General features: G+C 40.0%; 3 protein-coding genes across 3 annotated transcripts; all 3 read right to left on the bottom strand.

The window, feature by feature from the left end:
* Positions 1–846: 846 nt before the first annotated feature.
* Positions 847–8950, bottom strand: LOC128448214 (phosphatidylinositol 3-kinase regulatory subunit gamma). Its single transcript, XM_053430784.1, has 11 exons — positions 8677–8950; positions 6331–6465; positions 5767–5890; positions 5482–5580; positions 3792–3972; positions 3476–3601; positions 3189–3331; positions 2627–2803; positions 2382–2453; positions 1431–1592; positions 847–1174 (listed from the first exon to the last, which is right to left on the bottom strand). Exons 1-11 carry the CDS (start codon positions 8948–8950, stop codon positions 985–987), a joined length of 1683 nt encoding a protein of 560 aa, XP_053286759.1. The 3' UTR covers positions 847–984.
* A 5173-nt stretch (positions 8951–14123) lies between these two features.
* Positions 14124–15956, bottom strand: LOC128448338 (GTP cyclohydrolase 1 2-like). Its single transcript, XM_053430937.1, has 6 exons — positions 15689–15956; positions 15217–15326; positions 14843–14898; positions 14731–14762; positions 14427–14511; positions 14124–14253 (listed from the first exon to the last, which is right to left on the bottom strand). Exons 1-6 carry the CDS (start codon positions 15954–15956, stop codon positions 14124–14126), a joined length of 681 nt encoding a protein of 226 aa, XP_053286912.1.
* An 8319-nt stretch (positions 15957–24275) lies between these two features.
* On the bottom strand, positions 24276–25794 carry LOC128448333 (GTP cyclohydrolase 1 2). Its single transcript, XM_053430930.1, has 6 exons — positions 25527–25794; positions 25051–25160; positions 24851–24906; positions 24730–24761; positions 24563–24647; positions 24276–24405 (listed from the first exon to the last, which is right to left on the bottom strand). Exons 1-6 carry the CDS (start codon positions 25792–25794, stop codon positions 24276–24278), a joined length of 681 nt encoding a protein of 226 aa, XP_053286905.1.
* Between the last annotated feature and the right edge of the window lie 2074 nt (positions 25795–27868).

Below are 27868 nucleotides of genomic sequence, written 5' to 3'. Positions count from 1 at the left end.
CAGTATATTATCACTTCACATCAGGCTCCGGACCAGTAATCAAAGCTCTCAAACCACTGACTCTGTAAAAAACCTATACACACCTCACCTGTTTGCCTGTGCCTCACGTCGGCTGCTTCACACTAAGCACCCCCCCATATATCAAAATACTTGTGAGTGTTAATGAGTGAGCTTAAATAAACACAAAGGATGTAATTGATTGTCACATTTTTCTTAAAACTCAAAATATATGAATGAATTCCTATCAAATTTTCTTTTGTATGTCCTGGAACATGTACACAATTAAGAAATGGTGTGGGTTTAATTGCCATTGATTGCCGAAGCTTCTGTGGAAACCACAATGTCAAAACGGATAGAAACGTATCACAGCCAGCAAGAATATAACTTTCATATTTCTAAATTTAAAGCTATCAACCAGCAATCAATAAGTGGAATAATTGTTACATAATGTTAATTTATATTTTATATTGCTTGTGCTTGCTCAGGAAAATCTGCTGAGATATTTTGTCTTCGTATTAATAGATAACTTTCATTCATTATCTCTTCACAAAAGTAATATACTGCAGATATTAAAAACGAGCAAACCAAATCATATCTCAGATTGTGCTTATTAGTTTTAAATCAACTTTGTAATAAGTTTTTTAAATTTGGATCTCTTCATCAATCGTTACATTGATAACAATGTACAGGTTTGGGAAACTTGCTGACTCTGTACTACAACAAAGATTAAATTAACGGTTATATTCTGTAAACACTCAGTATTTAATCCCAGTTGTGTTTGCAAATGTCAATTAAATGGGATTTTTAACTTGAGGAACACAGTACGTGTTGTTCAGTGATGTGTTTTGTTGTATCATACAGAATTATTATATATCCAAATTTTAGCACTGACACTGTGAAAATTCAGATTTGGTGACAACACTAACCAGTAAAGAACATTGAAGCTTTGGGAAAACCATCATCCGAGTGGCGTGCTGGTGTGTCTCAGCTGGGTTGCTGGCTGAGAGCGGGCCAGGCCAGGGTTACATTCAGCTGCTGGTTGTGTTGGATCAGGGACGTGTGTCGGTAGTGGAGGACCAGCTCTCTCAGAGATGAGTACAGGTTGTAGGGCTCAGCGAAGCCATAGCCTGTAGACGTCCTGTAGATCACACAGTGCTTCACCTCTCCGTCCGCACTGTATGAAGATATTTAAGTATATTTGAATATATAAATAAATCTCAGCCTTGTTATGTCCGGCTTGATTCCATTAATATGTTGAATCAAGTGGTGAGTTGGGGATTAAGAGCTGTAAAACAAGGTGACTGGTAGTGTGGCTGACATTTGTTCTGGCCTGAGATGGTGGTGCTGCAGTGACCTCTAGTGGCTGTGAATATTGTTTGTGTGCGCAAAGGCTATAAATACCTACAATATGTAAATGTGAAGGTACTTACACAACCGAGCATGCAAAGGAGCCTCTCTGTGTCTGGCTGTCCCTGATGAGGAAGGTCCCATCCCTCCTCCCCTTCAGCAGCTCCTCTGCCTCCTTTCGTCTCATACCACCGACATACCAGCTTCTTTCCTCCTGATGTGTATCATCTGCCAGGGTGTACAGGCTAAAGATGGTAAGGAAGGAGGGTTAGATTAGTTGAAAAATATTATTTTTAAAGAATACAGTTCCCTCTCAAATAACAGCTGAACCAATGTTCTTTGCGACTTTTACATTTATCTTAACTGAACATTCTAAAAACGGTTATATAATCTGGCACAGCCAGCTGTATATAAGCACTGCTGCCAAATGTAGGTCATGAAGAAATGATGCAGCCAATGTTTCCATTGATCAAATTCAGATTAGACTTTATCGGTCTAATATGTGAACGCACAAGGAATTTGGCTCCGGTTTAGCCTAATTGTACTTATACAAATAGATATACAGTTAAGGATGAGAACAATAAATTCTGAAAATAATAAATATGCTTGCGTCGGATGGACAGATATTCACATTGTAGGCTATACATATCTACATATATAATATTATTTACAGCATGCAGGATTTACATTGGAAATTATGTACAGCAAGCAAAGTTCGTTTTGGAAGAAACTGTTTTTATGTCTGGCATAAAGTGCTCTGTAGCGCCCCCATACGGGAGAGGGTGGAACAGGCTGTGTCCACGCTTTGATGGATCTGCAATGATGTTTTCTGACTCTGGACTCTGTCATGTAATGTAACGATAATATAACTTTTGGCTGCCATACTTCCCGTTTGCATATGTGCTAGTGCATGAAGCCAAAAGACACAGTCGAGCTTTGCTTCAGGCTTTAGCGAGAGATAAAATACAAACGATAAACTAGCCAGAGATTCCTGACATTGCAGTGAGATAAGTTGCATGAATGATGATACTCACTCCTCGTCTTCAGTCCTGATACCCAACCAGTCGTTGATCTGGCTCTGCCTGGTGCCGTGCTGGGTGAGCCATCTGAAACACAGACCCAACAGTTAGCCGACAGCGATGTTTGGAGGTTAGCTGTGTCATCGGTAGGTAACCGTATAACTAAACTAATCTCATGTCCACTTGTTGGTTTAAGTACAAGAGACCTTCTCGCCACTAATCAGTCATCTAGAACGTAAGGTCATACATTTTAAACTTACAGGAGATACTGATCTCTGATTTTCCTGAGCTGAACAAGGTCGGGCTTCAGACTGTTGATTTTCCTGTCCACCTCCATGTGAGCCAGGGCCTTTCTTCTCAGCTCGTCCTCCAGCTTTTTCCTGCTGTTGTGAATCTCCTCCACCCTCGACTGCAGCTCTTCAGGGTTGTTTTGCATCCTAGGAGTAAAAGAAGGAGCAACTTGGCTAACAATTCAGAGTCTGTTCATTTGCAGTGTGCATGCTGAAAGGGGCATGACTAGCAAAGAGTGTTTTCATGCCTCTGCGCATGAAAGACTGCTGTGGCTCGAGGCTTTGTGATTTCAGTTTGTCCATCCCCCTCTTTTGAATGTGATATTGTAGCCTTGAGGGAAACTTTGTCAAATTTGGTACAAACGTCCACCTGGACTCACAGATTACCAGGTACATTTTGGTGGTGAAAGGTCACTGGGACCATTAAAACACTTTTGGGGGAATAACTTGAGTTTTTGTAAACCAAATCTGTCAACATATACTTCAAGTGATTGAAAGTGAGGGAGGAGCATGTTGATATTTGGAGGCATACTTGTCCGTTTCTGCGCTGCTCTGCAAAGTGAGGAACATGTTGATGTATTCCTTGCTGTAGCGCTCTTGAGTTTCACACTCCTCCTCGAAGATCCGAATGATTTCACTGAACGCCTCGATGGCCGTCCGCTTGCTCTGCAGGTCCTCGAATGACAAGAAACAAATCTGTAATATTCTGTATGTGTACAGGGCCTTTGCAATCAAGGGCATGTTGCTCTTATCCAATAACATCACACATTGACATATTTACAGTTAAAATATGCCTCAATGATTAGGCTGTTGTTTTACCTGGGAGGTTCGGTTAAACTCCTCAAACAGATGGTCATACTCTTTGCTTTTTTCTTTGTATCGATCCTGAAATATCCTCAGCTGTTCCCCAACTGCATCAATGTCAACTTCCATCACAGCCTGCTGCTGTACAGACAAGAAATGTAAGACAAAGTCCAGTTTAAAGATCTGGTCTTATTGAAACTAACATGACACAATGTTTGTCACTTTGAACTAGGAGGGGGCATTGTGACCATTTTTCTTTTAACTTGATGTATTATTAAAGTCCCAACATTGAAAAAAATTAATCTGTAAAATAAGAGAGCACACTACCCACCTGTTGGTATCTGGATATGGGGTAGAGTAGCCGTATGTCCAGTTTGGAATTGTATATCGCTAGTGATTTGTTCTGGTAATACTGGATCAGGTGCACCACAGACAAAAAGGCCAGTGGTTCAGAGAAGCCATATTTGCCCCCTTGATGGAAAATCTTTATCAGTCTGTTGGAAGCATCTTTTCTGTTGAAGAGAAAAATATGCTGCAAAAATCCTCGCAAAAAAAAATGTGCACCAGAACATATATTACATACTTCCCTCTTAAAGTAGCTCAAGTTGAATCAAGAGAAAAACCTAATGATTCCTCTCCTCTTGTCATATCTTGTAAGATTTGTCAAATCAACATTTCAACTGTTTTTGCTGTGATTTATGAAGACTCATTCAATTATAAATCGTACATAGTCTTATTTTTGTCAAATGTTCTCATTAAACATTGTGGTTAGTGAAATTCCAAGTGGTCTACAATCTTAACTAGTGTCTAGCAACGATCGAAGGGGATGATTCAATAGGTCCAGCAGGGCTGTTGTGGGTGTGGGATATATTTGGTCTAATGTGGGCAGAAAAAGTCAGCATCATCTCTACAGGGTGAAATTACATATATGTAAATAAAATACATTTATTACATGGCTTAACTGGCATACTGTTTAAACACTGAACCACAGTTCTGCACAGAACTACACCATGATGCTATCATCTAACCAAAACTGTATCATGTCTCCGTCCACGTCAACACCTCGTCCACATGAGCTGCGAAGTGAAAGTAGCTCGTCAGCAGCTTTAGTCCTAAATTACGGTCTAGACTGGATCAGTTCATCCACAGAACTGTTAGTAAGAGTTTCAACTAATAAAACAATGTTCGTACATGTGCTTGCAAATGGGAAGAATATCCATTTTAGGACTTATTAATAGCTTTCGGTCAAAGAAGCAAGAGCTGAGTGTTTGGTGAGAGAGACGCTGTGTAGACAGCAGTGAATAAAGTTGGAGTGTGTCCTTTCCTTCAGACGGACGAAAGACGGATGACTGGAAAAATTTGACTGTGCAGACGGTGTAATGTTGCTCACTGCTGGAGTCTGCGCCAAATTCTAATCAACAAAGCTTCATATCTGAAACCTCAGGACATGTCTGTCTTCATTCAGCTAAAATTAGACAGAAATCAGGAAATGTATTAAGTTACAGTTTAAAGCCAGTATAACTAAATTTACATTCTGAATCCAATAAACTGAAGTGAGACTTTGAAACCAGTAAATAACAGACATCTGTTCATGTAGGACAACCATGTTATGCAAACACTACTGTACAGAATGCAATAAACTTGGTGCATGGATAGGACATGAGTCAGGAACAACTCATTACATTTTGAGGCAGATCAGGGAATTGTTTTTAATTTTCTTCAATATTGCAAGATGGGACATTTTCACCAATATATTTTGATTTAAAAAAATCAGGCAGTTTGTGCAATTTGGTTTGACTTTATTGAATTTAGGGGGACTGTTGGGTTTTGGCAGAGGTATGCCATCAACTGACTGCTTCATGCCCCCCTTAACCAGCTGTACTTGATAAAATGTCCCCATTGGCTAACCTTTCGATGTGATGGACACATGACAACTGTTTTTAATATGTGCGTGCGCTTTTCACAAAATCCTGATGCAGGATTTGTGATTTTCATCAGCGATAAGACTCCAAAGTATTTACCTTAGTGTGAGAGTATATTCCCCCTTCACCCGACTGGAAGCATCTCGTACCAGGAATGTGCCCTCGGGCGTGTTTCTCATCATTTCATTTACTTCCTCTCTAGACAATACACAAACGACTTGGAAAGTTACAAACAGTTCATGTTCGATGTTAAAGAAAGGAACTCACAAAGTTACAAATGCTTCAAAAAGTAATATTTGAAGATGTTGTGACGGAAAATTGGTTAAAAGAATTTTACAGGGAAAACATCAATTCATCAGCACACCTCATGAAAACATGCAATACCTTGAGATGTGGCCCCAGTACCAGTCTGCATGGGACAGCTGGTTGTCATCGACACTGCAGTTGCACGCCGCCATCGCTTTGGTTATGTTGTTCTTGGGTTGAAGTTCTGAGCACAGAGGACATAAAGAATATAAATCACAGGAACAGAAACAGATGAATTAAAAAGGAGTGATATATTTATTATCAATATTTTCCTTTTTTTCGCCTGAGCAGGATTGTCTGTCTCTACATCTCCCTTTGTTCCCTTTTCACACATGTTATAACAATGTTTGTGTTGATCAGTAGACGTCCACTGGAAGGATTCAAAGCACTGTCTGTGTATTGGGTAAAAGTCCCCCAGCTATATAACCTACAAGGCTGAAGTTTTGCTTTAAAAAAGACAAAGTTACAAAATAGGAGAAGCAGTAAATAGATTAGAAATATGAAGGATGCTAAAATAAGGGATGGTAGTACGTGCTAATGGTCAACACCTAAGAGCATACATTACAATGTGATTAAATATGTCACAAAACATATGCTACAGTTAAGTTAGTGCAGAGCAGAGTTAGTGATGTCGGAGCATACCTCCTTCCTTGGCTAAGTTGTTGTTCAGGGCAGGATACACATCCTCATGATCAACGAGTGAAGAAAGATCCTGCAGAGAGGCAGTCAGGGCACGGGACCGAGCCGCGCTGTCATTGTGACCCAACTCCGAAAACTCTGAAACATCAAGCATAGGACGACCCAGTGTTACCCCTGATGTCAGTGCAGGCCAGTCTGCATGTGGCTATCTGCACTTTGTGGCGGTCTGTTCAGCACACACTGCTGGCCCACTGACAGGGCCTCAAGAGGGAGATACCGTTGTGTTGCTCAGCCCTTGCACCATGTTGGGAGACTCTGTCCAGACTAGTCTGCTGACAGGTGACACTGTCTGACTGCCTAAAATACCAGAACTGGCACTCCTCAACACTCGGGCACAGTCAGCCAGAGTCATTGCTGCTTAGTGCCCGACCTCGCCTTGCCTCGCCTCGCCTAACAAACAACAGCTGTCTGCAGAGAGATGCCATGTCGGCCTGAAGGACCAGAGCTGATACGGCACCATTTCTGTTTGTGTTTATTGTCCATATGTGAGTCAATGTGGCTTTAGGGAAGTTTGGAAAGGCGATAACCTGTCAGTCAAGCATTTTCTGAAAGCGTTGCATTCACGTGTGAATTGTTTGTGTTTCCCAGTATGTGTCTTTACACACAGGGGCTGGTGCATATGTGTATCAAGAGGCATGTTGTGGGCGATGAATGTAAGTCATCCCTTCAGCACTTGTCACGGCATGCCTGGAGATGCATTATATTGCTGCTGGGTGCGCAGTTTTATGTTGGAGGAATCACATGAATGTTGTCATGAAATTAGAAAGGGTTGACACTCTTTAACAGGGGCCCTTGAAACTGTCAAGACTCTCACCTGGTATAGAAACCTGAGAAAAGCTGGACACCCTCAGCCAAACCCTACAGGACATAATGCCTCATATTTGCTGATTTGATTGAAAAGTAAATCAAAAAAGGAAGTAATTCATACTTCTAAAATGCTATCTGGGTTTTAAGTTCTTTGTATTGATTAGATATTTCTTACTGCAATGGTTTGGTTATTATTATAAGTTCAATCCCACTATTTTTGTTCTAAAGACAAAGAGATTTGGGTATAAGGCAAAGGGAGATATTTTTCAAATTCTACTCAAAAGAGTAAAACTATTGTAACTTGTGTTTCTTGTTGCCTAGGTGTTGCCCATTCTCTTACCTGTTAAAAGATTAAATATCTCTGTTATTAAAAGGGATAAACCAACATGAGGACCAGAGACCGGGAGAAGAGTGAGCTTTTTGAAGCAAGCAAAGAGGGGAAATCAATCAGACACTGGGCATAGCAAATTCAACAATTTATGAAGGCTCTGAAAGAAAAAGAAACTACTGTTTAAGCAGAGCAACAGACCTCACTCAGGTCAGCCGAGGACAACATCAGCGAGTGATGACAGAAACCTTGTGAGAGCTGTGAAGAAAACCCCCAAAGCAACCGTCACTACCACCCATCTCAACGGAGCAGGGGTGAAGTACTTCCATTTAACCCTTTGAGACTTTGACAGCAGAAATATAGATGCCACGCAAACAAGATGCAAACAACTTGTCAGCATTAAGAATTAGAAGGTCCGATTTTGCAAAGAAGCAAAAAGATTATCTGCAACTATCATGGACAGATGAAACCTATTCCACGGCAATGGAAAGAGCAAAGAGTCGAGCAAGGCAGGATCTGCTCATGGTCCAAAACACACTAGCTCCTCTGTGACGTACGGTGGAGTTGGTGTCATGGCCGCTCAGGGACTGGCTCACTGATATTTATTGATGATGTAATCCTGTGTTTCTGATTCTTATGGTAGCAACAGAAATAGTAAAATAGATCCAAACTTATTAAGAGCAACCAAAAACACTTCCTTCATAGTCAGTCAGTCAGTTAGACTGACTGACTGACTATGAAGGAAGAAGGCAACAATTTTGACACGTTAGTGAGTAGCAGGCTTGATGCATAAATTGCAAGCCAAGGTTATTAAACACAATATGGAATGGAATTAAATTCTGTCCCTTTACTCTTGTTCATCAAAGTTCTGATACAAAAGGTTCTATGTCCTAATAGGTCAAACAAAGATGTAGATAAAATATAATAAATATAAGTAAAACATATTCATCTTTTGATCTTATACTCAAAACTCCTCAGTCCACAAAAAAGGAGTATCATCAGAGCAGTTGAACATAGAAAAAATACCACTTTATTTTGTGCATAGACAAGATATTAGAAATTCTGCTTTCTTGCACGGATATAAAAGTAACATATAGGGAGTCCAGAACCCTTTCACAGTTCTGGTTTTTTTGATAAAGCACATTTAATGTTACCTTGATCTGCTGGTGAATGCTCAGGCCTAGTAGCCACGGACATGTATGTCGGCTGCTGCGATTGGTTGAGGGGTGATGACATCATCACAGGAAATACAGATGGGTGCTGAGGATTATCTCCCTTATGGACGTTGCTTTCCTTGATGACCACAGTCTTGTCCCTGAGGTGGAGGGATGCTAGCGACGGTATTGGGAAATCAGCTGATTGGAGCTTGTCCTCCTCTGTGCAGTCGTCGCTGTCGACTGGTCTGAGCTGGAAATCCTCTTCTGCCATTTCTACAAAACAGACTGAATGGTCCAGCTGGGCTTTATTGGGATGGTGAAGCAGCAGGAGGCAAAATGCTGCAGGGCTGTTGATCACATACTATCAGCTAACCGATACATTCATGGCAGAGGATAAGGAAGGTGACGGTGCAGAATTCATGGCTGCCCTGTGTTGTGGTGGTAAAGCACGTTCCTCAGCCTTAACTCCTTGTGTAACCACATCACGAAACAGAGTGATGACATTGCAACTAGATTTGATATTTTCCTTAATATTCTGGGGGAGGTTTCTGTATTCAAGCACCTCTTTGCTTCAAAGTCAGTGGCTTTAACAGGGTTCACGCCCTGCAGCTGATGGTGCTAGTTATTGAGCCGTAAACCCACTAGAGAGCGATGGACTGAAGCAGGACTCATTCCTCATTAAGGACATCACCTCAATGTCAGAGGACCTGAAACAGAAAAGGCACAAAGTTATCAACATTGTAGAATGTGAAGATTATTGAAACCATGCCCTGCAGGTTACAAGGTCTGTATTATCACCCCTCACAGCCTATCCCCCCTGACTCTACTGATGTACAGTGTCGTCATAGTTATTTAGGGGCAGTGAACCCCTTGTTTAGAACCATTCCATGCTTCACTTCCTGCCCAGTGAAATAACGATAAGAAAAAACCTTTTAACATTTTCAACTAAGCAGTTGTAGGGCTTCCTGCAAAATACACTGAAATGAATGCTGACTTTTTTAGGTGATGAGTTACACAACTTGGCTGCTGCACCGTTATGCAATTGATTCCCAAAAAATCATGTAAAAACAAAAAATCATTTTGTAAATGTTAAATTACAATTTGCTTGCTTTGCTTTTACTGCAACCGATAACTAATGAATTCAGCAATCAATCTATTAATATTTCCTTGACCTATCAGTTTATCAGTAAGTATATAAAATGTAATTTATAAAATTATGCACAGCAATTTTCCGTATTTCCTCTCAAGTGTCACCTACATACTAGTTTTCCCTAAACAATACTTTATAGTCCCAAATATCCTGAACACAACAAAACCTGATATACTGAGTTATGATATAATAAACAGATCATGAAGGATGATGAGTCAACATACTGGTATTCCTTTAAAATGCTCAATGGTTTACTTTTCTGACTGACATAAATAGAATATTGTCATTATCATTGTGATGAACTAAGCTTCTTTTTCGATACAGCTGGTGAGAAACCCCTCGTTCCTGTTAAATCTTTAGAAACCAGAAGTCATCTTCAGAAAAAGGTGCATTCATATAAAACACAAAAGAGGTTAATCTGGTAATAAAACATCTGCTAGTTTCAACAGACACTATGTTTTACCAGGATAAGTGCAAACACATTTAAGCACATTAGTGGTGACAATGAAAATCATGTTACTTAAGCTCTCTGAACAGCGCTCGTCCTTATCCAAAACATTTTGATTTTTACACTTTGAATGAAAGTAAAAGGTAAAAATGGAGCGTATAGGATATTAGCTTTGGGAATTCTGGGATGACATAGGATTTTGCTTTTTGGGAAATCAGTGTCAGCTGTTTAATACAAAATTACTGACCGTGTTATATCACGTAACCTATAACATGGTTAATAATTCAGGAGGACTGCAGTTAAATCCTTTTCCTCTCAACAGCATCTGGGATTAGTCAGCGGTTTAATATCCTTCTATACTCTTTGCAATGTGACGTCCCCTTGAAGCGATGTGAGTTGCTCTGTGAGTGGAAACTGATTTAGATCATGATTTTGATTATTATAAATCAGTTTTGTTTTTTGTTAACATGATTCCCCGTAATCCTGTTGTCATAGATGGTTTTAACAGAAAATAGCGAAATCTTATTTTCTGTATAACTGTAAAGCGCAAAAACCATATGACCTTTGATTCTGCGTTATTAATAGATTTTAGAATATATTTTTAAGTGTTGACTGATTAAAGAGCTTTTAAAATGTTGTTCAGATTGATACAACATATTTACTCTGAATGGATGTTGTTCTGTACAGAATAATATTTTGGTTCATTTTAGTAAAGCCTTATATGGTTGCATCTAAATTCATTGAGCGACGCAACATTATAGATCAAAAGTCAAAGCGCTGGAAATGGCGTCGGCATTAAAGTACTTCCAATGGTACGCAGCCATGAAGTGGTCATGGCTCGATGTTCACGGTACATTGTGTCCAGGTCTTGTTGAAACGATGTCATTTTCTCAAACAAAATCTTGCGATCTTTATGACATAAGCCAGATTTTTATTTTTTAATTCCTGTGGCTTAGCTACAGAAAAAAATTAGGCTACCCATGCATTCGGGACGGCACATAGTTGAGTTTCGACGACATTAATACATTTTTGTGATATTAATATATTGTTTGAATTTTTTGCAAGTCAGAAGATTGTTCTATTTTAAACTAGATAAGTTAATGATGACCTAATCAAAACACAGTCTATGACGTTAACTGTATTATTGCATTGGAGGATCCATTAGCAACGGTTGGAGTTGGTTGGAGACATAAAATTCCTTCTCGTACGTTGCACAGCAGCGCTCAACTGAAATGTCACACATTTTTGGTGTCAGCCAAATTGTAAATGTCAACCCACCATCTGACAGATGATGCAGAAGGTATTAATTGTGCCGACGATGACTGTTCTCCGATCGTGTTTTTGTTTTTGTTGAATCTCTAGTCATGGTGTCTTTTTGATCAGCGTTGCATCCCCGAAAACGAGACAGCTGACCTACGCCATATTTCCCCACCACCTTCAAGCCTTCCATCGTCCTATGCCTAAGCTTGAAATGACGAAGCGGCTGCACGGAACTTTCAACGCAGTAACTTCTGCTGGAGATAACACCCAGACGGCTTTAAAGAAATGAAACATCACAGAACTCGGTACAGGACAATATGCACCTACCTGGGTTAAGACAGAAGGGACCGAGCGGCAGGATAAGCCAACGTTCCATCGACATGCGTGAAGCGGCGAAGAGAAGTGGCTGGACGCACACGTGGTTCAGATCAAACCAACCACCGGCCTCGGTCCTCACGCCATCCTATGTCGTCCCCCGTCCTCCCCCCCCCCCCCACACACACTCTTCCTATCCCGTGCCGCCTCTCCTCCCATGTCCTCTATCTTTTAAAGATCCTCTCCACTTGGCTGTTGTCCATCCCGTCTGAGTGGCACCTTTTCCCACGATGCCATTCCCCTGGGTATTTCCCCTCGTCTTCAGCGGTACATCTCGTGTCTCCATGAAAAATCAAGCCTTTTCCAAGATATGCTCCACTTTGTCTGTACTTTCACCTGATTTGGCAAACGAAAAAAATTCCACTGATCTTTCAGGTACTTTATAAAAATCTAGAAAAAACATATACTAACCTGAAAAAAAATCTATAAATAGCCTCTGTAAGATTGAGAGCGTATGCAGCCAAAAGAAAGGCAAAAGTCAAAGTTGAAGCACTACTCTGAACACTAATAGTCTTTTTCACAGTTTGAGAGCACAGTGTGGATGCGCACTGGGGGGACACGAGCCTGAAAATGAGTCTGTGGGAAAAAAAACTCCTATATAAATAAATAATGGAAGGGTGCCACTGTTGCTATACAGAGCGAGGGGCTTAGTGATTTCCTGAAATCCTATTGGCCGGTGTGTTGCCATGTGCTCAGGAGTCAGCAGAGATGCTACTAACAAATCAAGGAAATGTTCTAATATTAGACTGTATGTATCCAGGCAGCGGGAGCCCCTGACCTCTCAACTCCGCCTGCGCTGCGTTCCACTTCACGGATCAGCATAATGAAAGAAGTGGTGTGGAAGTAACTGGTTAAAAAAAATGTGGACCAAACAGCAGATACGGACCCCCCCCACACACAGAGACACACACACACACACACCACCACCCCCCTCATGATATCCCAGCCAGTGCAGTTACACAGCAAGACGTGTTCATTATTTGTCCAAATTCATACATGTTGTGTTTTTATTGGAATTTTGTTTGTCAAATATTTTTGTCATTTTGGTGATATTTAATAAATATAAAAACAGCCTATTTCTAGTAATCTTATACTGAGAGCATCTGCTGTAATGTAATAAAAATCAAATCAAATTGTGACTGATGCGTGTTTGCTATTTTATCACAACATGCAATCTGCACATTATAAATCTAATTCAGCTTCAATTCAAATGTATCGTCTGCAGTCGACAAACCTGAAATCAGATCTTGTTGGAACAATATTTGCATTAACTGTGATGCAGCGGAAAGAAGAGGCCGACTGAATAATGAATGAATTCATTTCATATTTAACGTTACTAAGCTCACAATATTCTCACATGTGTTTTCAATATTCAGTTCCCATAGATCATGTGCGATTCAAATCATCATGCTTCTTCTGGAACTCATCTTTTCCCTGTTAGACCGTTTTTTTTCTACATTCACGACAGATTATGTCATTGTTGATCTCATGATTACTCTTTCTATGTGCAGATGATTTGGTCGCACTGTCTTACTGCACTGCCGGTCGGCACCAGCTGGTGAGTGAATGCACCCGACACAGTGCTGACTCGCTTTTAATGACAAGAAGATTTTAAGAAGTTGGAGATTTTACGTGAATACATTTCATGTGTTCAGGTGATAAGAAGGTACTCTGGTATATAAAGATCCATAAACACAATGAGGTCATGATCTAAATATGTGTGTATCATGTAGTTTATCATACTAGGTATATATTATGATATATATAAACATAGAATAAATCACTTAATTTTAGGCAGGGATAAAGAACTTAAAAAATAGACAAAAATGCATACATTAGAAAGCTAAATGATGTAAAATAATTTATTGTGTTGTGTGATTTGTCAGATAATGGTTGCTGTCATTGTGTGGGTGTAGGCGTTGTCATCTTAAACCACACAGACGCACAGATGTAAATACACATTTTATTTAGTTTATTTTCACTGTACATTTGTATTGGACATACTTGAAGCTCAATGCTGTCATTACAGTAATAGATTTCACATTCCAGTGTATATTTGTTTCTATTTAAACAGGATAAATACATAAAAAACATCAGGTTGAGAAAGTTCACCCCCGACTCCTTGATGACAGTAATTCACTGAATGTAAATCTGTCTGAGGTTCACACATGAACAGGGGAAATACTTTTCTCTGCTGAGCTGTTGTACCCTTCACTTCCTCATTGTAAGGGCAAGAAACTCCTTTCTGGTCTTGGGATCGTCATGGAATTTTCCCAGCATGACACTTGTCACAGTACTGGCGTTCATCTTCTGCACACCTCTCATCACCATGCACATGTGACTGTGATGCACAAAGGAGATTATTAATGACATCCATTCAAAAGCTGACCTTTGAGTTAGGTCGTAAATCAAAATGTCACAAAACTAGTATCTTTGTGTATCACTTTTCTCTTTTTAGGTCTAGCATAAAGACAAAAAATATGTCAATAATTTATAAAAGGGTTAAATACTCACACAGCCTCAATCACCACTGCTACTCCCGCAGGCTCCAGAGCCTCCGAGATGGCTGAGGCGATCTGCTTGGTCAGACGCTCCTGAACTGTGGAGAAAGATGCAAATTCAAACGACTGTGGGTATAAGAGATTCATGTTAATAAAATCCAAAGAGGAGTACAGCTGCAACAGTTGCTTGATTCATTATTAGTCAATAACAAGACGTTTGTTATAAGGTCATATTTTGCCCTTACTTTAAGCAATTGACCTTAAACATTTTATTTTCAGCCTCACAAATATGAAGATCCTAGAAAATCAATTGTTACCTTGAAGCCTCCTGCTGTAGATCTCAACAATTCTGAAAGAAAATAAAAACAAATAAAATTAGTGTCTGTGTGTGTGTGCGTGTATTTGTGTGTGTGTATTGTCGTTACCTACCTTGCAAGTTTGCTAAGACCAACCACTTTCTTGTTAGGGAGGTATGCTATGTGAGCCTGAAACATTAAACACAACATCATACTTTGAATATCATTAACAATCCATATTATGCATAATTAGGCCGAATCAATCCATATTACAAATCGGTTCCGCTTTTATCCCCCAATTCATTCTTATTACAGATATATTAGTGCTGGTGTGGATGTGAGCACATAAGAAATTGTAATGTATTAATCTCAAAGATCAGTTTGAGTATATTTAACCAAAATCACTCAAACTGTTTCCTTGTATTATATAAAATGTTTTATTTTATATCTACATAAAAAAATCAAGCATTCAGATTTGTGCAAGATTTCACAAGAGCCCTTAATTACCTTGCCGAAGAAGGGCACCAGGTGATGTTCACAGAGAGAGAACAGCTCGATGTCCTTGACAATCACCATCTCGTCGTGGTTCTCATCAAAGATCGCGTCGTTCAAGATGTCTGTGTGAGGATTGGAAATTTGCTTCATATAATAAACAGCAGTGGATCGAAGGATGAAATCAATATGACAGAGTCACAGATTAGTCTACTTGTTAAGACCTGGCCTTTAGCAAACTATGGTAGTCTGTGAACCTATTCATGTGTCGCAGGAGGAAATTAAACCAGGACAATAAGTCATTGACATATTGTTGGGTTGAAAGCAAAAAATAAACTATAGTTACATGATTTTATCAAAATGTAAATTTTGTCTTGTTTAAAAGTTTTATGAAACCATGAAATGTTTCAACTCATTTTGCACAACTTTAGCACTACTCAAAGTTTTGTCATCAGTCACATAAATTGTATCCTTTTAGTATCCTCACCCTGGTAGGTTTCTTTGTAGCCTTTGGTGAGGAACTGCATGGCTTTGGCTGCACGCAGCGGCGTCCGGAGGAGTCCCTCTCGACCCACGTCCTCTCCAAGCTCACTCAGTATGGTGCTGTACGATTTCTCAATCAGGGACCGCTTTTCCAAATCTTCAGCTTCCTTGGACTCTTTCTCCTTGCCCAAGTCGTTATGTTTGGACTCGATGTGCATGTTCAGGTACTCGGACACAACTTCGTTCATCTCTGATGCGTGGTGATACTCCATTCTCAAATGTAGCTCGACTGCAACTCAAGACACTGCGGGATACAATGAAACAGGCCGGTGGCTCGCTGTCGACTGAGTGGTGTCGGAGAGGATGTCGCCGTGGTTTTTAAAGTCTGATGTGGAGGCCTGAGGCAACAGCATCAGGGCAGCCTCAAGACACCCATGCAGAAGAACAAATGTTAGAGCTTGTGAGTATAGGCTCGAGCTTTCCACACGGACAAGGTACCTTATTAGCACACAAATCAATTTCCAGTCACTTGCATGAAGTGCCACGGAGCATCGTTTTACTGATCCTGTGATTCTGTATGACTTTAAATGCCTAGAAGTCCCATGCTCCGTTGTGAGGTCACAGAGGCTTGTCTCGAGTGTGTGGAACAATCAGCACTCACATGCGAGTCTTACCATGACTCTGCAGCCTCGATTGGGCATTGAAATTTATTTTAATTGAGATTAAAGGAGAAATCTGAAATACAACCCTTGACTGTCTCACATGGTTGGACTGTTCAGTTTTCCCATGTGTTTTTTTCTCAATGTTTTGCATGCTCTCTCTCTTACCAATACATCTGTCTTTGTGCATCCTGAGGACAAGCCCTTTAGAGTCTTTAAAATATTCTTTGTGCTTATATTGATTGAAGGAGATAGTTTAAGGCACATTCAATTTCCCACTGATAAGGTTTGTAAAATGATTGACCTGTAAAACGACTGACCTGTAGAAAATACCCTACTGTTCAAAAGTTTGGGGTAACCCAGACAATTTCATGTTTTCCATGAAAACTCACACTTTTATTTATCAAGCATTGCAGACCTTTGGCATTCTAGCTGTTCATTTTTTGAGGTAATCTGTAGAAATGTCACCCCCCGCTTCCTGAAGCACCTCCCACAAGCTGGATTGGCTTGATGGGCACTTCTTGCTTACCATACGGTCAAGCTGCTCCCACAACAGCTCAATGGGGTTGAGATCTGTTGACTGCGCTGGCCACTCCATTACAGACAGCTCACCAGCTGCCTGCTTATTGCCTTAATAGTTCTTACATAATTTGGAGGTGTGCTTTGGGTCATTGTCCTGTTGTAGGAGGAAATTAGCTCAAATCAAGGGCTGTCCACAGGGTATGGCATGGCGTTGCAAAGTGGAGTGATAGCCCTCCTTATTTAAAATCCCTTTTACTTTGTACAAATCTCACACTTTACCAGCACCAAAGCAGACCCAGACCATCACATTACCTCCACCATGCTTGACAGATGGCGTCAGGACTCTTCCAGCATCTTTTCACCTGTTCTGCGTCTCACAAATGTTCTTCTGTTTGATCCAAACACCTCAAACTTTGATGCATCTGTCCATAACACTTTTTTCCAATCTTCATCTGGCCAATGTGTGTTCTTTTGCCCAAATCAATCTTTTCTTTTTATTGGCCAGTCTCAGATATGGCTCTTTCTTTGCCACTCTGCCTAGAAGGCCAGCATCCCGGAGCCGCCTCTCCACTGTAGACGTTGACACTGGCGTTTTGCGGGTACCTTTTAAAGAAGCTGCCAGTTGAGGACCTGTTAAGCGTCTATTTCTCAAACTAGAGGCTCTAATATACTTGTCTTATTGCTGAGTTGTGCACAGGGGCCTCCCACTTCTCTTTCTACTCTGGTTAGAGCCCGTTTGTGCTGTTCTCTGAAGGGAGTAGTACACACCGTTGTAGGAAATTTCCAGTTTCTTCGAAATTTCTCACATGGAATAGCCTTCATTTCTAACAACAAGAACAAATGTGATGCTCCAGATCAGGGGTGTCCAAACTTTTTATCCCGAGGGCCACATATAGAAAACAATACGAAGGTCCGGGCCACTCACGGCGCCGCGCCCCCCTGCCCTGGAGCGGACTGTTGACAGTTGAGGGGGGGGGGGGGGGGGGCTGCGTTCTGAGGGACAGCTGCAATACAGTGGGCCATAGTCCATCACATTACCTTTCATTTAGCTGACGCTTTTATCCAAAGCAACTTACAATAAGTGCATTCAAGGGTACAAACTCAGAACAACAAGAATCAAGAAAGTACAATATATTAAAAAATAGAGCTAAACTACAAAGTGCTTTAAGTAAGTGCCACTAAAGTACTACTAAATTGTTAGTTTGAAAAAAAAAAAATTATATTTTTTTTTTTTTTTTTTGAGGCGGGCCAATTTAAAATGGATGGCGGGCCGCAGATGGCCCGCGGGCCGTAGTTTGGACACCCCTGCTCCAGATACTCAACTAGCTCAAAGGAAGCCCAGTTTTATAGCTTCTCTCACCAGCTAAACAGTTTTCAGCTCTGCTAACATAACTGCACAAGGGTTTGCAAGGGTTTTCTAATCATCCATTAGTCTTCTAACGCCGGGTTCACACCGGACGCGGAAGCAACGCCAAAGCGTGGCGTAAGCGCTAATCCCTGGCGCGCCGGCGCTTGGCTGTTCACACCGGACGCGGTAGCGACGCCAAAGCGACGCGCATTACTAATAATATCACATACTTCTGCTGTTATCAGCCTGCAGTAAAAACGGCATTTAATCATTTTTTCAAGCATATACTTACTTGTTGCTCCAACATTAAGCAACAGCGTCCCAACATGTGTCTTTTTTGGTGTTGTCTTTATACAACATGTTCCGAGGATCATACAACTCACTTTACTTCTCCACTTCAATGATTAATTTAATGTCATCCATGTTGAAGAACTTCTCCGCTGTTTGCTCCTTTAAATGTCGGGTGTTGAGGGTAAATAACGTATTCTCCACTCAAGCCTACGTGGAGAATACGTAGCCCCCCCCCCCCCCCTCTCTCTCTTTTTATCTGTATGACTGCTTGTGTGGCTGTAGTGGATGGGCAGAGGGGGACATTTAATAATGTGGTTGGTAAAAGTGGTAAAATTAAAACTCCAAGACAACAGAAGGGGAATTCAAAGTATGGGATGCATATTTGATCATTTATATCATATAAAATATGTCTTTTATATCGTTTAAAATAATTTTTCAGTGTGTTTCCTGTCGCGATACGCTCGCGTCAAGCGGAAAAAATAGACGCCGAAACGATCGCTTCACGGCGCTAGGCAGCCGCGGCGCGGCGCTTCAGTGTCCGGTGTGAACCCAGCGTAAGGCGATTAGCAAACACAATGTACCATTAGAACACTGGAGTGATAGTTGCTGGAAATGGGCCTCTATACACCTATGTAGATATTTCAGTAAAACCAGTTGTTCAACCTAGAAAAGACATTTACCACATTAACAATGTATAGAGTGTATATCTGATTAATTCAATGTTATCTTTATTGAAAAAAAAAACTGTGCTTTTCTTTGAAAAGTAAGGAAATTTCTAAGTGACCCCAAACTTTTGACCGGTAGTGTAAATTTAATTGTCTTCTTTGTCACGGTATTGTTCTTTTGTGCAACATTCCTGGAAGCCAGTGGACTTTTGATTCTCTGCCTCTGATGTACAGTGATTTACAGATTCCACTGTCCACATGATATCCTTCAAAGCAAATGTTCAGTTTGCTCAGTTCTATATTGTTTTTTTTTTCTGTGTGTTGTGACTGAAAACTAGGGATGAGCGAGTACAGCATTATCTGTATCTGTATCTGTATCTGTTAACCATATCAATTATCTGTATCCGTATCCGTACTCGGAGTGGGCGGGGCCTAACCCGGAAGTGGGTGTGATTTAACCCGGAAGTGGGCCGGGTTGTCTTGAAATGGGCGGGGCTTTAACCAGTATGTTATTTTAAGCATGCAATTGATATGGGTTGATCAGAAATTGTTATATTTATTGCTGATTAGAAAACTATTACAGGACAGCATCAGCATTGAGCTTCAGATCAATGATTTTGATCACAATAGCAAACGAACTATTTACAGAACAAGTTTTGTAACAATGAATACAACACATGCTGTTGCAATTATGAAGTGAAATGTAATAACAAGTGTTTTCATACGCAACATAACTTTCTTTTTTAACTTTGAATTTTTTTTAATTTATTTCCACACCAGGTGTGTGTGTGTGTATGTGTGTGTATGTGTGTGTGTGTGTGTGTGTGTGTGTGTGTGTGTGTGTGTGTGTGTGTGTGTGTGTGTGTGTGTGTGTGTGTGTAAGTGAGTAAGAGAGAGACAGAGAGAGAGAGGGGGAGTGTGTGTGTGTGTGTGTAGCTTAATTTGTAATATTTTTTATACCACTACTACCTAGAACTTGTCAGACACTCAGTGCGTGAAGTAAAATAAAACTGGTTAGAGCCTACTGACGGTTTAAAAAAAGTTTAAACCGTTAAAGTAAAAAAAAAAAAAAAAAAAATCTCCGACAGGCAGAGACGCAACGCGAGTCGCTTTCTACCAGCACCACGTCTGAACGAACCCACGTTTAACAGAACTCTACTGGTTAATAAGTAAGTACAAACTGAAATAAAAACAAACTTCAAGCTGAAGAAACCCTAAACGTTAACGGAAAAGACCCGCGAACCTGAGTGACTGAGAGACAGAGAGCTGTTCTTTGAGTGAGTGAGCAGAGCGGTGTGTGAAGGGGAGGAGCGCTGTGACGCTGTGTGAGGATTTTCATTCAGTCCGAGCACAGATATTGACTCGTATTACTGGTATAATACTCGTGCTCGGCAAAAGTGCTTTATCCGTACCGGATACTCGTTTCAGCCGAGTATCCGGCTCATCTCTACTGAAAACATTGATTTTGCACTGATTATTCACGGCACGGTTGTTCTTATGTTTCAAAAAACTTTTATTTCACCTCATTTGCTTCCAAGACTTTTTGGTAAAACTCATTAGAAGCAACATATTAAAGATACAAATACCTTCTAATGCGTCACTTTGTCACACTTTGTTCTCAAAAGACTGTAACACAGGATCAGTTACTATACAATAGAATTGCTAAGCTCTGTGGTGATAACGATACAGAATCCGGGTGCAGCTTTGCACGTGATGGCACGATTTGCATTAGCTTGGAACATTTCATTTCCAACGCTTGAAATTTCGAGGTAGAAGTCAGCTGAAGTACATCCCGAACATTGACCTTGACTCGTACAGGGAGAGCACACTCTGTGTCTGGAGCATCTCAACACGAGGCTGGCCTTTGTGCTGCTGACTGTCTTGTGCTTTGGAAAAATGCTGTTATCTACCCACATCTTACGATACTTCATCGTGAACCCAGCACACCCGTCAGAGCCTTGACCACATATATTAACGGTTAATGCACCGAGACATTAATTGGTTTTATGGTTTATGTAACTTAATACCACTACGTTTCGTTATTTAGACAATATTTAAAAATATTTTTTTAGAAAAGTTAATACCACTATTACATTTATGATGGATCATTCAAACTCAAAAACTGCCAGTATAGTAAAGGTAATTCAACGTGTGACCCTTTGTGTTTAACCCTGGTTTAATAATAATGGGAGTGTTTTACAATTTAAGTCATTACAAAAGGGACAAACACAGCATTGTGTAGTATATTTTTAATCTTAAAATTAGAGCTGTGAAAAATAACACGTTAACGCGTTATGATTAAATTACAGGATTAATTCGTTTTTTTTTTTAACGCATGCGCAGAAGGACCTTCCAATTCCGCCGCCTCTGCACTAGTTGCCGCTCTAATGCAGTCAGACGGCAGCTGCCATTCAAACAAACAAACAACATGGATAATTCCAGAGCTGCCAACTCTCACGCTCCCGCCGTGTGACACACGCTTTTGCATGTTTTCACACGCACTCACGCCACACATCCAATTTCTCAATATTCAACATTTCAACAATAGTTTTCTGGTTGAATGTTCAGCTCAAGGCTAGAAGGCCCTACAAGTCATGATCAGAGGAACATGAATCAGAAGAAGTTCAGGTATTGCACATCTTTAGCATACCACCCAAAAATCCACTAGAATGCAGGAAACAACATCTACTTAAACCAACATTTCCTGGGGGGGACCTTCAGCTATGTCTTTGCGTCACAGAATGTAACCAATGTTGTCCATCTCCAGTCGGCCGCTCCTATCAACGACTTCGGGCCCCAAAGGCCACCAGAATGCAGCGAACAACATGGATACAACGCCAAATTCCAACAATTCCCTGATATTTGAGCCACCAACGTGTGTGGCTGTGTGCGTGGCAAAATGTTGGTCACCCCCGACAAAATCTCACTCCAAGGTTTTTTGAAAAGTTGGCAGCTCTGATAATTCTGATGAACCTGAGGACCTTCTGGACGGGAAGATCGTGTTCCAAAAAAACAAAGATCGAACATTCAGTAAAACCAAGGTGATATGCACACTCTGCGAGAAGACGTTATCGTTTCACCGTAGCAATACCCGCCTAACCACCGCAACGCGAAGCATGTGTTGGTCGGCGAGGGGCGTTCAAGTGGAATGCGACAAACAAGACTCACTCGCAGGACACATTGTGCAAAAGAAGCGGTCAGCTTTACTGTCAGAGAATTTGAACCAGTTAGTTTGCCTCACCAACTGGCTAAAGAACGAGTAGCTAAGAGGGCCTTTAGAGGCATTAGATTGTATCATGGTGTGGTTAATGGTTGTGTGACAAAAAATATAAAAAATGTCAACCATCCTATGGCTAAGAAGCTCAAATAATTTCTGTTTGATTTAAAAAAAAAAAGTTTTATTCAACCACACAATGGCTAAGGAGCCCGAATATTGTTTAGGATGAAGATTATATTAATGTTCCATATGGAAAAGCAATGATAACTGCTGAAGAACTGCTGAGTTGCAGCACAAAAGAAAAGTTAAATGTCATAAATCTTGTTTTCACAAAAATATTCCGAGAAAATCGGTAATGTGATTAATCATGATTAATCCATAGAAACCTGTGATTAATTTGATTAAAAATTTTAATCATTTCACAGCCCTATTTAAAATACACAGCAAGACTAATGTGTGAATAAATTCTGGCAAAGCACTATTACACTGATGAGCCCGGGTTCGTTTGAGGCAAAGTTAGAATTCTCTGCATTGGTTAAGTTCGTAACTGTTGTGCTTTATATATTCCTAATGTTTGTACTTTGTTATTCACCATATGTAAGGTATGTCGAAATATTTGAATTCTGATAAAACACTGGATCTATGAACTGTAAACTGAATATTTGTGATTGATTAAGCCTTTTATAATTGGAAAAATATCTGGACAATATGGAGTTTGCGACGATAAGTGACAGGTCAATTGTAATACAATTAGTTATTGATACATTTTTCAGCCTAAGTAAATATTTTTACAAATCGTTTAATGCACAATAAAAGAGAAATTATGAAAATAATTTACAAATGAAATATTCATCCATCATAACATTTAATAAAATTTTTAAAAAAAGAACCTGAGAAGTGTTTAATAGATAAGAATGCAAACAAATTTTATATAAATATCAATCAATCGATCAAATGTTAAATTCTAAAGCCCATATTCACAAATCAATCAATTTGTGGACAATAAGGATTAACAAGGTGCGACCTCCCCTGTCCTTAACTCTCAACAGAGTATATTGAGATGCAGTAACATCAGCGATTGGATGGAGTTATTTTCCAACAATCAATAAATAATTTCCTACAATGAGAAGGGTAGAACTTGATTTTAGATATCTTATATATTTATTAACTATTATAAATGTTTAACCCTTAAACACAGTTTCAAAGCCTGACTGTTAGAAATAGCACTTTAAACAACTAAGGATATGTTGTCAATTCTCATGGATAGTTGCTATAAATTGATACTGACACTGACCAGTAAATTGTATTTGTCTAATCTTACAGTAATAGGGATAACTCAGTGAACAGTCAGTTGTCGTTTCATAGAATCATCATTTCTCAGGACAGGATTGCAGCATGCCAACTTCATATATGACTCTGTTTAAAGTTTATTTCAAACCCAAACTAATGTTAACACTGGCTTCAGGATTCGTAATGATGAACTAAAGGTACAGAGGCAAATCCCTATGCATTTCATTGGCCCTGTGTCTTAATGGTGGTGTCATATAAAGTGCATGCAAACTATAAAATTAGGTTTAACTTGGTCGTAAAGAGAGAAACACAAGTTGCATCCAGTTAATGGGTTAAACATTTGTTTTATTGCATATTCACAATTATTGGCTGTTAATGTAGGACGGTTACAAAAAATGACAAATGTTTACATAAATAAAGATACCAATACTCATACTGTATTTGTGTGGGATATTTGCATTTCTTCCATCTGATAATTGTAATCACTTACAAAGCTGCATAAATACAATATAATTTGAAGTAAACTAGCCAATAACAAAAAAACACACATAAAACACTGTACAATTCCCTGTTTAACCGTGTGTTGAGGTAAAAACGTGTTACTTCCTCATTGTGAGGGCGAGAAACTCCTGTCTGGTCTTGAAATCGTCGTGGAATCTTCCCAGCATGACACTGGTAACGGTGCTGGCGTTCATCTTCTGCACACCTCTCATCACCATGCACATGTGACTGTTTATGCAACAAAAAAAATACAACAGTTGATTAATCTTAAAAAATGTCTACACCGGCCTCTCAATATTCTCCATCAATCTTCCGTACGTACAAATAACATGGTGCAATTTGTGAGAAAAGTCAGGACCATGATAGAAAAGTGCTGAATACTCACACAGCCTCAATCACCACTGCTACTCCCGCAGGCTCCAGAGCCTCAGAGATGGCTGAAGCGATCTGCTTGGTCAGACGCTCCTGAACTGTGGAGACATTTTGAGAATGAATGTTACGCAAGGACAAAAAGACACAGATGAAGAAATGAATCTTAGTCAACTGTTTTACCTTGAAGCCTCCTGCTGTAGATCTCAACAATTCTGGAAGGTTAAAATAGAGAATTTTATACATGGGTTTGTGTGTGTGTGTGTGCTTGCTTGCCTTTGGGTTGTGTGTTGTCGTCACCTACCTTGCAAGTTTGCTGAGACCAACCACTTTCTTGTTTGGGAGGTATGCTATGTGAGCCTGAAACATAACAATGCAGTCTGTCAGGGTACAGGCTCACTAAATCTCATGAAGAAAATTAGAATCTGCTCCTATCATTATAGCATTTGTAAATGTAAAGTAAGAGTTTTATAAGAATGTTTAAAAGCTTTGTTATTAAGTTACCTTGCCGAAGAAGGGCACCAGGTGATGTTCACAGAGAGAGAACAGCTCGATGTCCTTGACAATCACCATCTCCTCGTGGTTCTCGTCAAAGATTGCGTCGTTCAAAATATCTGTGTGAAGATTGAAAAATTGCTTCATATAATAAACAGTAGTGGATTAAAGGATGAAATCAATAGTACAGAGTCGCAGATTTGTCTACTTGTTAAGACCTGGCCTTTAGCACACTATGGTAGTCTGTGGACCTATTCATGTGTCACAGGAGGAAATGAGACCAGGACAATAAGCCTTTGACATATTGTGGGGTTGAAAACTAAAAAAGAACTATAGCTACATGATGGTATCAAAATGTACTTTTGATCTTATTTAAAGGTTTTATGAAAACATGAAATGTTTCAACTCATTTTTGTGAAACTTAAAAACTACTCAAAGAGTTGTCATCATCAGTCACATAAATTGTATCCTTTTAGTTTCCTCACCCTGGGTGGTTTCTTTGTAGCCTTTGGTGAGGAACTGCATGGCTTTGGCTGCACGCAGCGGCGTCCGGAGGAGTCCCTCTCGGCCCACGTCCTCTCCAAGCTCACTCAGGATGGTGCTGTACGATTTCTCAATCAGGGACCGCTTTTTGGATTCTTCAGCTTCCTTGGACTCCTTCTCTTTGCACAAGTCGTTATGTGTGGACTCGATGCGCATATTCAGGTACTCGGACACGACTCCGTTCATCTCTGACGCATGGTGATACTCCATTCTGACAAGTAGTTCTACTTTAACGCAAGACACTGCAGGATACAATGAAACAGGCCCGGTGGTTCGCTGTTGGCTGAGTGGTGTCAGAGAGGATGTAGCCGTGGTTTTTAAAGCCTGATGTGGGGCCCTGAGGCTAAAGCATCACAGGAGCGTCAAGACCATGCAGGAGTAATCGATTTCAAAGTATTGCGTTGAAATCCGTGAAGCAGCATTTGACTGATCCTGTGATTTCATTTGAAATACCTCGTATTTGCATGCTCTGAGGTGATTTGAGCATTTCAAATTTATGTTCAACATTTGTCATTACAATACTTATGAAGCCACAACACAAGGGATTGCCATATCCTTTTTTTGAAATATTTTATTTTCAGTTTTATATGTAATGTGTACAAACAAACATATCAGTATACAAACAGTATAGAGACATAACAAAGGACAAAGTGCCCCCCGCCCCCCTTAAAAAAAATTAAAATTAAAAAAAATTAAAAAAAGGTCAGTGTTTAAGGTCAATACAAACAACTACATTAAGTCATTAAGTATTTGGTGTAAGAGATGTACCAATATGGTCTAAATATGGCTGCCAAATTTTCAAAAAGGTGTTATATCGTTTTCTGAGACAATAAGTGATTTTTTCCAGGGGGATGCAACTATTCATCTCAACAGACCACCTGTCAATAAGAAGAGGGGAGTCAGATTTCCATGACACTGCAATGCACTTCTTAGCCACACATAGAGCAACTTCAATGAATTTGAGTTGTGCATTGGTTAGAGAACGGCGAATACTTGTTAAGTTCCCCAATAAACAAAATTCAGGGTCCACTGGAATATTTACTCCCGTGATCCTGGTTAAAGTGGAGCAGATATCATGCCAGAAAGGCCTAACTTTCATACACAGCCAGGTACAATGCAAAAAGGAACCAACTTCAGTATCACATCTAAAGCACATTTCTGACAGGTTAGATTTGAATGAGTGTAATTTTTCTGGGGTAAAATATAATTGATGTAGAATATTATAGTTAATCAATCTGTAACGGGCATTGATAATGGTTGACAAGCTGTTTTGACATAGTTCTGTCCAAAGTTGTTCGTCAATTGTAACATTGAGATCTGACTCCCACTTCATTCTAGACTTATGCACACCTGGTTTTGGGCCTTCATTCAACAATAGGCGATACATTTTAGAAATAAATTTATGTGTGTTCCCATCACAAAGAAATCTTTCAACATCATTCATAACAGGCAAAGTAATTTCAGGACCCAAATTAGCCCTCAAAAAGGATCTTAATTGGAGATAACAGAAAAAGGTCTGATTGGGCAAACTATATTTCCTCTTCAGGTGTTCAAATGGCATGAAAAGCCTTTTGTCGAAGCAATCTTCCAAGTGTTGGATTCCCTTATGGTGCCATCTGTCCAGAATCTTATTATCAAGCGTCATGGGTATAAGTTCATTTTGCTTTAAAGGTGTTTTAGGTGACAGCCCCACCCTCAATCCAAGACCTTTGTGAACCTCATACCACATTTTTATCAGATGCCTCAATATAGGGTTATCTGTCCTGTTGTTTACAGTTCTAGAATTGTGCTTATAAAAGAAGTCACTGCGGACCTTTTCATTCAGGGGGTGCAATCCGATTTGTGTCCAAGAAGGGGCGTCGCTGCCCTCAAAAAAGGCTGAGATGAACCTCAGTTGAGCTGCCAGGTAGTAGTTTTTAAAACTTGGCAGTCGAAGTCCCCCCGAGCCATAGTCCCATGTTAGCTTCTCCATAGATATCCGGGGTGTTTTACAATTCCATAAAAATTGCCTGACGTATCTATTGAGAGCTTTGAAGAATGATTTTGGCAATGGAATGGGTAGGGATTGAAACAGATATTGCAATCTCGGTTGTATATTCATTTTAATACAATTCACTCTTCCAATCAAAGTGAGAGGCAAGCCCATCCATCTACGTAAATCATCTTCAATCCTACTGAGCAGTGGGAGGTAATTCAGTTCGTACAGGTTTTTGAGGTTGTTGTCTACAAATATACCAAGGTATTTTATACCATCCATAGGCCATCTAAATTGACTTGTTCGCTG

Source organism: Pleuronectes platessa, chromosome 9, assembly GCF_947347685.1.
Source record: "Pleuronectes platessa chromosome 9, fPlePla1.1, whole genome shotgun sequence".
In the NCBI taxonomy this organism is placed as follows: domain Eukaryota; kingdom Metazoa; phylum Chordata; class Actinopteri; order Pleuronectiformes; family Pleuronectidae; genus Pleuronectes; species Pleuronectes platessa.
This window is presented reverse-complemented; position numbering and strand designations above follow the sequence as displayed.